General features: G+C 49.7%; 1 protein-coding gene across 5 annotated transcripts in view; it reads left to right on the forward strand.

Moving 5' to 3' along the window:
• Positions 1-573: 573 nt before the first annotated feature.
• The window catches only part of RPRD1A (regulation of nuclear pre-mRNA domain containing 1A), a 65,930-nt gene continuing 54,307 nt past the window's right edge, over positions 574-12,196 (forward strand). For all 5 annotated transcript variants that reach the window (XM_069958208.1, XM_069958209.1, XM_069958212.1 and 2 more), the window contains exon 1: positions 574-939. In XM_069958208.1, the coding sequence (XP_069814309.1) occupies positions 789-939 (151 nt within the window). In that variant the 5' untranslated portion in view covers positions 574-788. The remainder of the gene's footprint in view (positions 940-12,196) is intronic.

The raw sequence follows: 12,196 nt of genomic DNA on the forward strand, positions 1-12,196 counted from the left end.
GTGTGTGAGGGGTCTGTATACAGGGGGAGAGGACTGGTGTGTGGGGGGTCTGTATACAGGGGGAGAGGACTGGTGTGTGTGTGTGTAGGGTCTGTATACAGGAGGAAAGGACTGGTGTGGGGGTCTGTATACAGGCGGAGAGGACTGGTGTGTGTGGGGGTCTGTATACAGGAGGAGAGGACTGGTGTGGGGGGTCTGTATACAGGGGGAGAAGACTGGTGTGTGTGGGGGTTCTGTATACAGAAGGAGAGGACTGGTGTGGGGGGTCTGTATACAGGGGGGGACTGGTGTGTGTGAGGGGTCTGTATACAGGGGGAGAGGACTGGTGTGGGGGGTCTGTATACAGTAGGAGGGAACTGGTGTGGGGGGGTCTGTATACAGTAGGAGAGGACTGGTGTGTGGTATCTGTATACAGACCCCACACACCTGTCCTCTCCCCCTGTATCCCCCCATGTTACTGTGGAGATTGGAGCTTATATACCAGTGAATGGTGCAGCAGCTCACTGCTTCCTACTTCCTGCTTGTAAGGTCAACACAACTCCGCCCCTTCTGGTCAAAGCCCCGCCCCTCCTGGTGACATCACACTGAAAGGAGAGGATATACCTAGCATTTGCCGTATAGTAACCGGAAAAACAGACCTGGAGCCGGGCACTAGTCTCTCCCGGGGCTCTTGTCCACGGTCGCGCACACAGCACGAGTGGGAGATTGAGAGGCGGAGCTTATCAGTGACGGTGGTGTAGCACGGCTCGGCCGCGGTACACGGAGCTGGGCGCCTGCGGCCGGCAGGCATGTCTGCGTTCTCTGAGGCGGCGCTGGAGAAAAAGTTGTCGGAGCTGAGTAACTCTCAGCAGAGCGTGCAGACCCTGTCCCTGTGGCTCATCCACCATAGAAAGCACTCCCGCGTTATTGTCTCCGTGTGGGATAGGGAGCTGCGGAAAGGTAAGGTGGGAGGGAGCCGCAGGGTGCCGGGCATGGTGGGCACAGCACATGGCAGGGGGGAGTACTGCGGAGCCATCCCAACCTTCACCAGTCTGCTAACACCACTCACTAGGGCGCCATGCACACCACAGTATGCGGCTTCTGTCAGGCTGGAATAGGTCGCCAAGCTGTCAGCGAGCTTTGCTACCCTCTCAGTATATGGCGAGAGCCCAGCAAGATGCCGCCAGGGCTTGTGGGTAAGAGGAGTCCTAGGTATTGGGGAGATTCTGCTAGGTTCCTGTGCTGGAGCTGGGCTGCCCCATGTTACGTGATCTGCTCAGCGGATTATAGAGTGGGGACAGCTCAGCAAGTATATAGGATGAGGGAAGACATCAGTAGGTCTTGTACATTAAAGTCTCTGCTCAATCCAAAGTCCAGGGGGTGGGGGTAGTGGATTTGGTGACAGTAAGGGTATGTTCACATTAGGGAATACAGGTGGAAAGTTCAAGCAGAGGCTGCCTGGTGGAATGCACTGATGTCACCAAGATGATGGTGCCCAGTGCTACAGCCTGGGGACAGAACATTAGGTGCAGTATTAGATATAGACTGCAAAGTTTGTATCATAAATACACTAAGGGAATCATGTACATTTACAATAGTGACTGCTACATGTAGGTGATAGCTGCTTTACTACAGCTCAGAGCGGGGTCACAGCATTGAATCTTGTATTTCCAGTGAGAGGGAATTAGATTGTACCATGGCCTCAAATTGTTTCTGATCGCATATCCCCGTCTGCTGTCTAATAGATGGTGTGGGTCATCTGATCTCATTGCTTGGTGGAGATTCCAGTGGTCTGATTCCTAGCAGATGGCTTATGGAGATTTACACTGCTCAAAAAAAATAAAGTGAACACTCAAATAAAACATCCTAGATCTGAATGAATTAAAGTGACTGTACCACCAGGCCCAGGCTGACGCACTGGAGGCGGGCCAACCCACCCCTAGTGGGAAGAAACCCCAGCCCCTCCATGACGTGACTCCATTAGAATCAATGGAACCCTATCATAGAGGGGCTAGGGTTTCCTCCCACTAAGGGTGGGTCGGCCCGCCTCCAGTGCTTCAGCCTGGGCCTGGTGGTACAGTCACTTTAATGTGACTCTGTACCCACAATCTGACCCCCAAACTGCTTGTACCTTCAGATAGCTGCTTTTAATCCAAGATCTGTCCTGGGGTCCGTTCGGCAGGTGATGCAGTTATTGTCCTACAAACAACTTTTAAACTTGCAGTCCTGTGCCAAACGGCCGTGACCTAGAGTTCTGTGCATTAGGCTGGCACAACCTCTCTCTCCTTCCTCATCATTAGGAATGCTCCAGGCAGATTTTCTACTATTGATCACCTGTGTCAGCCTGGCACATGGCCTGGATCGTTAAGGCACTTGTGCAGTGTTCAGACAAGTGAGGAATAGGAGAATACCTGGATGGAGCATTCCTAATGGTGAGGAGGGACAGAGAGGTTGTGCCAGCCTAATGCATAGTCACTCTAGGCCACGGCAGTTTGACACAGGGCTGCAAGTTTAAGGGTACAAACCCACACACCGTATACGCAGCAAATACGCAACAAATACGCAGCAGTTTGATGGTGAAGATTTAATGCTGAGTTCAGTTATTTAGATCTAATCTGCTGCGTTTTTGTTGCGTATTTGTTGCGTTTTTGCTGCGTATTCGCTGCGTATCGCAGCAGTAAATACGCTGTGTATACGGCGTGTGGGTTTATACTAGTGATGTCACGATACCAGAATTTTGAGTTCGATACCAATACCAACATTTTTTTTTTCAATGCTCGATACCAATTCGATACTTACAAATTAAATGAATTATATTTAAAAAAAAAAAAACCTCAATATTAGAAATGCCCCCCCCCCCCCCCCTCCAACTGTCAGGTCCGTTCGAACAAATTTATGTTCCTCTAATTTTTTAACTTTAAAAATAAAGTTGACATTATTTACATTAAGGGACATTACATTAAGGGCTCTTTCACACGTCCCGTAAAATTGTCCGTGGTCGCGGATCAGCAACCACGGACAATTTTACGGCCCATTAAAGTGAATGTGGCCATTCACATGGTCCGTGCCGCGAAAAAATAGGACATGTCGTAGTGCGGATCGCGGCACGGATCCCCCCCTGCCACCCAGCTCTCCTGTCATCTGTGCTCTCCTGTCATCTCATCTACTACTCACCTACTCCCTGCGCTGACTGGCTTCACCAGAAGTGGCCTGGACTATGATACCTTCTCCTGGCAGCGTAGTCCCGGCCACTTCCAGGGAGCGCGTGTAGCCGGCCAGTGCGGGGAGTAGGTGAGTAGTAGATGAGATGACAGGAGAGCACATCATGCTCTCCTGTCATCTCTGCGGCTGGGTGGCAGGGGGGGAATCCGTGCCGGGTCGCGGCACGGATAGTGTGAAAGAGGCCTAACACTTCATCTATCAGGGAAATGATAGGGGGCTGTAGTCATGTAACACACCAGTTATCAGGGGGATGATGGGAGCTGTAGTCATGTAACACATACACACACACACACACACACACCAGCTATCAGGGGGGATAATGGGAGCTGTAGTCATGTAACACACACACACACCAGCTATCAGGGGGGATGATGGGAGCTGTAGTCATGTAACACACACACCAGCTATCAGGGGGGATGATGGGAGCTGTAGTCATGTAACACAAACACCAGCTATCAGGGGGGATGATGGGAGCTGTAGACATGTAACACAAACACCAGCTATCGGGGGATGATGGGAGCTGTAGTCATGTAACACACACACCAGCTATCAGGGGGGGATGATGGGAGCTGTAGCCATGTAACACACACACACCAGCTATCAGGGGGGATGATGGGAGCTGTAGTCATGTAACACACACACACCAGTTATCAGGGGGATGATGGGAGCTGTAGTCATGTAACACAAACACACCAGCTATCAGGGGGGATGATTGGAGCTGTAGTCATGTAACACACACACCAGCTATCAGGGGGGATGATGGGAGCTGTAGTCATGTAACACACACACACCAGTTATCAGGGGGGGGATGATGGGAGCTGTAGCCATGTAACACACACACCAGCTATCAGGGGGGGTGATGAGAGCTGTAGTCATGTAACACACACACACCAGTTATCAGGGGGATGATGGGATCTGTAGTCAAGTAACACACACACACACCAGTTATCAGGGGGATGATGGGAGCTGTAGTCATGTAACACACACACACATGCTATCAGGGATGATGGGAGCTGTAGTCATGTAACACACACACACACACACACACACCAGCTATCAGGGGGGATGATGGGAGCTGTAGTCATGTAACACATACACACAGACACACACCAGCTGTACTCCTGCTGTCAGGGCATGGTGACCACTGACCCAGCAGGGTGACCTGGATTTGGGCAGCAAGGTAAACTGCAGACTGCAGACCCCCTCCCCCCATCCCAGTGAGAGCCAGGCCGATCCCCTCTTTACCTTTCTCACATAGCTGATGTCCGCCCCGGGAGTGTCTTGTCGGCCCCGGCCTGCCGCCCCCTCACAGTCCTGTGGCCCCCACCTTACAGTGCTGTGCAGCCAGATGTAGTGGCCGCATCTCCTCCCCGCCCTCAGCCTTATGCTCCGCTCTCCTCTTCAGGAAGCGCCGGCCGCTCTCCCTCTGCAGCCGCTGACCCTGCTCTGACCCTTTCACTAAAGGGTAAATGACTGCCGGCTGCAGTCATTAGTAGCGGGGGTCTGCTACACACAGTAGCCGACCCCCGCTACATAGGGAGCAGGTTAGGAGAGAGGGACAATGCCGCTGTCAGTGTGACAGCGGCATCTATACAGTTAAATAGCCGGCACATACGATCGCTGTGTGCCGGCTATTGGAAGTTAGCGCCGCCGGGAGTGGAGAGAGTGAGGGCGGGTGGACAGAGGAGGTGACACCAGGGGGGCCACGCAGAGCACATGGCAGGCACTCAGCTCACTGCCTGCCATGTCTTCTGCTGTGTACTTTATGATAAGCCGCTCTGCGGCTTATCATAAAGTATCGAATACCAGGAAATCCTGGTATCGAACCGAAAATATGCCCCGAAAATCGATAGTAGAATCGATTTTTCGGTGCATCGTGCATCCCTAGTTTATACCCTAAAATATTTTTCTGGACAATAACTGCATCACCTGCCGAACGGACCCCAGGACAGATCATGGATTAACAGCAGCTATCCGAAGGTGCAAGTGGTTTTGGGGGGGGGGGGGGGGACAGATTGTGGTACAGAGTAGGGATGCACAGAAATATCGATACTACTATAGATATTCTGGGCATAAAAAGGTTTCGGTACCAGGATTTCCTGGTATTCGATACTTTATGTTAAGCTGCCTAATAGAGCAGCTTAACATAAAGTATAGTGCAGAGAACACGGCCACCAGCTAGCTGAGTGCTGGCCATGTTCTGTGCTCCCTCTAGAGTCACCTCGGCTGACCGCCTACCCTCCGCTCCCGACAGCGCCAAATTCAAATAGCCGGCACTTAGCGATAGCTTGTACCGGCTATTTTACTGTGTACATGCCGCTGTCACACTGACAGCTGCATTTATTCCCTCCAGAAATGATCCTGCGGGCAGCAGTCATTTAAGCAGGGAATGTCCATATGGCGCCCGATCAACCCCTTACCCACCCCCCGGTACCACCGGTGCAGCGGCGGGTTGCACGACGTGGTGAGTTGTTCCAGAGTGATGCTCCGTTTAGAAGCGGGTCGCTGTGCTGCGGCAGGGCTGGGGAGACCCCGGACTGTACAGAGTATAGGCCGCCCAGTATGCCTGTCATTGTCTCCTCACTGGGGGATGAGACACTGCACGTCCAAGTCCAGGGGCTGAGTCCTAGGGAGCCGGTGACGCTGAGGGCCAAGGTGGTGCATGAGCAGGGCTTCCTTTTTGACACCTGTGCACACTTCAAGGCTGACAGTTGCGGTACTGTAGATTTGCAGAGGGTTGTGGCCCCGGGGGGGGGGGGGGGGGGGGACTACATGGGAGTGCTGCCCACGGGGCTGCTATGGAGCTAGTCTCTCTCCTTGCACAGTGGTTGGTTTGGGGCACTCCTGAAAACAAACGTGCTAGGGACCTGGATAATTAATGTTCCGGGTACGTCCCGGTAAGCCCCGCCCCAGGAGCCCACCGCCAGTGGGATACTGACTCTCTTCATGCCAAGTTGCCACAATGCATCCTTCTATCTATGAATCATATCTCTCTATCTCCTGTCCTACCTAGCTAGCTGTCTTCTTTTTCTTTCTCTGTCTCTGACAGTCTCTGAGTCTGTATATACTGTGGCAATCTACTTCACGTACGCTGTTCTGACCCAGGTGCTGTGTATACATGTACTGTCACAGTGTATGCAGACACTGGCGTCTCTCCTCTCCTTGCCTTCTAGGATTTTTTTGTAAAATAAAAAGACTTAAAAAGAGAATTATCCATAATGTTATTTAAAAAACAGTGCATAACTACTACACCCATCATACCCCGACAGCTTAGACAGTGAATAACTACCAGCCCTATCATACCCGGACAGATGAAACAGTGCATAACTACTGCCCCCAGCATACCCCAACAGCTAAAACAGTGACAGTGCATAACTACTGCCCCCAGCATACCCTGACAGCTGAGACAGTGTATAACTACTAGACCTATCATATCCCGACAGCTGAAACAGTGCATAACTACTGCCCCCAGCATACCCCAACAGCTAAAACAGTGCATAACTACTGCCCCCCCCCCCGCATACCCCGACAGCTGAAATTGTCAGTGCATAACTACTGCCCCCAGCATACCCACACAGCTAAAACAGTGCATAACTACTGCCTGCAGCATACCCTGATAGCTGAAGTGTTATTGTCTGAACTATAAAATGATTACATTCCTGATCTTGCACAGTAAACAGTGTAATTGCAAAGAGGCCAAGTCCAAATTTGCTGATTTTTTTTTTTTTTTTTTTTTTGTGAAATCATGTCCCAGAAAAAAAATTCAGTGATGAAAAGGTCACATATAACAGTCGAGGGGGGGCATGCATTATATTTCTATAGTTGTGTTTTTCTTTTTTAATTCTTTATTAAGTATCGAATTGGTATTGAGTATCGAAATAAAAAAGTTGGTATCTGTATCAAACTCAAAATTCTGGTATCGTGACATCACTAGTACAGAGTCGAAATGAGGCTCAGTATTGTGTGTGGCCTCCATGTGCCTGTATGACCTCCCTACAATGCCTGGGCATGCTCCTGATGAGGTTGCGGATCGTCTCCTGAGGGATCTCCTCCCAGACCTGGACTAAAGCATCCGCCAACTCTGGACAGTCTGTGGTGCTACGTGATGTTGGTGGATGGAGCGAGACATGATGTCCCAGATAATCGGATTCAAGTCTGGGGAACGGACAGGCCAGTCCATAACTTCAATGCCTTCATCTTGCAGGAACTGCTGACACACTCCAGCCACATGAGGTCTAGCATTGTCCTGCATTAGGAGGAACCCAGGGCCAACCACACCAGCATATGGTCTTACTAGGGGACTGAGGATCTCATCTCAGTGCCTAAATGCAGTCAGGCTACCTTTGGTGAGCACATGGAGGGCTGTGTGGCCCTCCAAAGAAATTACACCCATCACCATTATTGACCCACTGCCAAACCGGTCATGCTGAAGGATATAGGATATTGCAGGCAGCAGATCGCCCACCAGTGTCTCAAGACTGTCACGTCTGTGCTCAATGAGAACCAGCTTTTATCTGTGAAGAGCACAGGGTGCCAGTGGCGAATTTGCCAATCCTGGTGTTCTCTGGCAAATGCCAAGCATCCTGCACGATGTTGGGCAGTGAGCACTCCCCCCCCCCCCCCCCCCCCCCCCCCCCTCATTGGTGGACGTCGGACCCTCATACCATCCTAATGGGGTTGGTCTCTAACAGTTTGTGCAGACACATGCATGTTTGTGGCCTGCTGGAGATCATTTTGCAGGGCTCTGGCAGTGCTCCTCCTGTCCCTCCTTGTACAAAGGTGGAGGTATCTGTCCTGCTGCTGAGTTGTTGCCCTCCTACGGCCGCCTCCTCCATGTCTCCTGGTCTATTGGTCTGTCTCTTGGTAGTGCCTCTGGACACTACGTTGACAGACACAGCTTGCACTGACATGCCATCCTGGATGAGCTGCACTACCTGAGCCACTTGTGTGGGTTGTAGAGTCTGTCTCATGCTACCACAAGTGTTAAAGCACCACCAACTTTCAAAAGTGACCAAAACATCAGCCAGAAAGCATAGGTACTGAGAAGTGTTCCCCACCTTTAGAACCTCTCCTATATTGAGTGTCTTGCTAATTGCCAAGAATTTCCATCTGTTGTCTATTCCGTTTGCACTACAGCATGTAAAGTTGATTGTCAATCAGTGTTGCTTTCTAAGTGGACAGTATGATTTCATAGAAGTTTGATTTAGGCTGCATTCCCACGTTCCGTGATCCTGACTGATCACGGACTTGGAATGCAGTTACCGGAGTCCCCCCGTGCCCGGACAGCATCTGTTATTAGATGCTGGGAGCGGGGGAGACTGTATTCATAAGCGCCACGCTGTAGTAACAGCACCGCGGCGCTTATGAATAGTCTCCCCCGCTCCCAGCATCTAATTACAGATGCTGTCCCGGGTGCGGGGGGACTCCAGTACATGCATTCCACGTCCGTGATCCGTCAGGATCACGGAACGTGGGAATGCAGCCTAAGGGTAGCTTCACACGTATCGGATTCGCAGCGGAAGCTGCGAAATCCGCTGTGAATCCTGGTACTGTCACGTCAGTGGGGTTACATACCGGTAGCAGAATTTTCATTCCGCTGCGGTTATGTAACCCCATTGAAGTGACAGTACCAGGATTTGCAGCGGATTTCGCAGCTTCCCTTACTGGGAGTTATATTGTGTTGTTTAAGTCTTCACTTTATTTTTTGAGCAGTGTTGTTAGTTTCTCTTGAGAGTAAAAAAACAAACATTTAGGGGGACATTTATTAAGTCCGGTGTCTTTTATGCCGGGTTTACAAATGTCCCCGCAGCTCCGGAGCTCACGGGATTTGTGTAGAGGCGCACTGCCTCTACAAAAATCCGGATCGCAAGGAGCCGTCCGTGCAAACATTTTGAAACCTACATCAGCTCAGAGCTGGCATAGGTTTCAGTATCGTTTTCCGCTGCAAATATTTTTACGCCGATTTGCGCCTAAAAAACGCATTTACGCTTTTTCATACATGTTTCCCTAGTGTTTTACAACCCTGTCTGAGGGGAATCATAATTTTAAAACATATCTAGGAAGGTAAACTGAATACAGAAATTTGAATATGCTATAGGAATAAATTTATAAGCATATGAGCTTGTAAACCTAGCTCTTTCATGATCCAATGTCATTTACAGTCCCTAGATTACTATACCTACATTGTGCTGTAGTGAAATTCCCTGTCAAGAGAATATTTATTTGCAGGTGTGGAACAGCTGTCTATAACCCGCAAGCGATATGCAAAATGTAGAACTGATGCAGGCTGTCAGCACCTCTTCAAGCTATGGGCTTATAGATATGGGGCAATGCCATGAATGGTACCTTTTCCAAAGCTGATGGCCTTTGGAGAGGTTTTCAGACAAGCTTTTCTTTCTATTCTGAGCTGTAGTGGGGGGTGCCAATGCTCCAACACTGCAGGAAGCTTGACCCCACCTCCTTGACCTCTCCAAACGCCATAATCTTTTAACATGTATTTAAAGAGAATCTGACAGCACCCAGACCCGACCTGAGGTGTATATTACGTTTTTCGAATGTGCTACCACTCTCCATAAAGTACATTGCATATTCTGTCCCTTTTTTTTGCCTTTGTTTAGCACTCCTCCCTCACCCCAGGTGGTTTTAATTAGTAAGTATATATAGCGCCGAAGCTTAGCTTTACTCAGTCTTGCTGGCTGGCAGCACAGGGTAAGGTGTTTCTTTCCATCTGCTTTTCCTTGTGTGGTGTAGTTCCATTCCTGTGGCAGCACTCTGTCTGCAGGTGGTGTGGCCCGAGCCCAGGGAGGCTATGTCTGGCAACATTAGGGTTGCTGGGCTACTGGTCTGCTTCCTCCTATGGTGCTGTTGTTGCGGTGGTATTTGCCATGTGGGGCTGCACCATTTTTAACTTAGGGACCCAGGTTATTAACGAACCTTGATGTGGTGTGTGGGCTTTTGCACTATGATCAACATGTAACTAACTCCTGATCACTGGCGTAGCTACCATGGGGGCAGGGTACACCGTCGCTATGGGGCCCGGGGGCTCGGGCCCCCAAGGTAAAACTTCCATGGTGGGTGCTAATAGTATCACCCCCCCCCCCCCCCCTGCGGGTGGAACAGCTTGCAGTGTGTCATCATGATCGCGCGTGCAGCCGTCCCTCCCGCGCATCACATGTCACCTCACCCGACCAGCAGCTTTCCTCCATAATAGTCTGCCTTCAGCCTGGTACAACGGCTCCCCTCCTGATCTTGTGTACCGGAGGAGGAGGCCGCAGCCGCTGAAGGAGCTACGTTAGGTGCTGGAGTTGCAGTTGCTGGAGATGTACAGCGGGATCGGGGGTCTGCACTGCGCCCCTCTATCCTGCTGTACATCTCCAGCAACTGCAACTCCAGTCCCGAACGTAGCTCCTTCAGCGGCTGCCTCCTCCGGACACCAGGGACCTCCGGTGCACGTGCACGAGACCAGGAGAGGAGCCTGTGTTCTCAGGGAGGAGATGCCAGGTGTGTGCCCGGGCCGGTCCCTCTGCCCAGCCTGCTCCAGTCTCCTGCCCAGCTCTCCCTCTGCACTCCACCCCATTCAAGGTTTCATGGGGCCCCATGCAGTTTTCTGCTATGGGGCCCCATTACTCCTAGCTACGCCCCTGCTCCTGATAGTAGTATATTCTGCTGTGAAACAGGTGATCATTTATAAGGTTTTTGGATGTGCTACCATGACTGTTTGTTTTTCTCTCCATAGAGTAATCAAACTGACCCACAGAAAACACCTAACATTTTCACAAGCACACTGTAGAAATGCAAAAAAAACCTTTATATATAATGATCCCCAAAAAAGCCTGTAGGTTTACATATGATGCTAATGTCACGTACATGCAGCAAAATATACATATTTTAGCTCTGAGTTGTGCAAGAGGGAAATCTTTGATTTTTAGTTGTGGACAGAGTATTTAGACAAAGGGGATGCACACCATATATTCCATGCCTTATGACATTTTTTGAGTTAACCCCTATTTCTATAAGCTGTCTGCTCAACTGGTACCCCTGCATTTACCAGGGAGTTCCATCTTGGCAATGTTAGGGGACAGGGATCAATCCAACGGAGGGCTATTACTTGTTTTGTTTTTTTTTGCTACGTAGATGGTTAACCATAAGGCTTTGTTCCCACACAATGTTTGCGATCTGTGTTTTGTTGCCAAAATCAGGAGTCGATTGAAAACACAGGCTATGTTCACACATTTTTTAAAAATTCAGTGGATTGCCATTGTTTAATGGTTGTTTTAAAATAACGGTAATTGTCATTAAATGGCGACCATCCACTAAATTTCATCAGTGTGTAAACATAGCATCCACTTTCCTACCCTGCTGAAATGCTACCACCCATGTTCTGCATCTCCAGTCCACTTCCTGGACTGAGATGCGACACAGCAGTTCTGCTCAGCCATTTAGTATGAGCCTGCCACATTTAGTCCTGTCTGTCTGACATGGAAGCAGAGGGACACCATGGGACTGGAGCCGGTGTGGTAAGTGGATGTTACTGTTTACACCAGCCTCCTCCCCTGGCATTACCAAAAAAGGAGTTTGTCGGAGTACCCCTTGAGTACTACCACCTTCAGTTCCCTGGTCTGTTGCTGACCCAAACCTTCTAATGAACATTCATCCAGCTCTCTGCAGTGATAATTGCTGGCAATGCAAAACGATGTGTCAATATTCATTAGGAGGGGCAGGCTGGCTAGGGGCGGATCAGTGAGTGGTAGTCCGAAAATTAAGAAAGCAAAACACGACGGTAAGTTAGGTATAAAACAGCTGTGTTTTGAATCTAACTGTAAAATATATATAAATTTTTTATTTTTTTTTTACAATCTGTGCATGGACTGGATTTTCCCATAGACTTTATTGTAGCACATTATTAGATTTAAAATACAGCCGTGTTTTATACCGAATTCACTGTTGTATTTTTTATTTTATTTTTTTTTTTCTTTCTTTTTTTTTTTTTTTTACC

This window comes from Dendropsophus ebraccatus, chromosome 2, assembly GCF_027789765.1.
Source record: "Dendropsophus ebraccatus isolate aDenEbr1 chromosome 2, aDenEbr1.pat, whole genome shotgun sequence".
Lineage (NCBI taxonomy): Eukaryota > Metazoa > Chordata > Amphibia > Anura > Hylidae > Dendropsophus > Dendropsophus ebraccatus.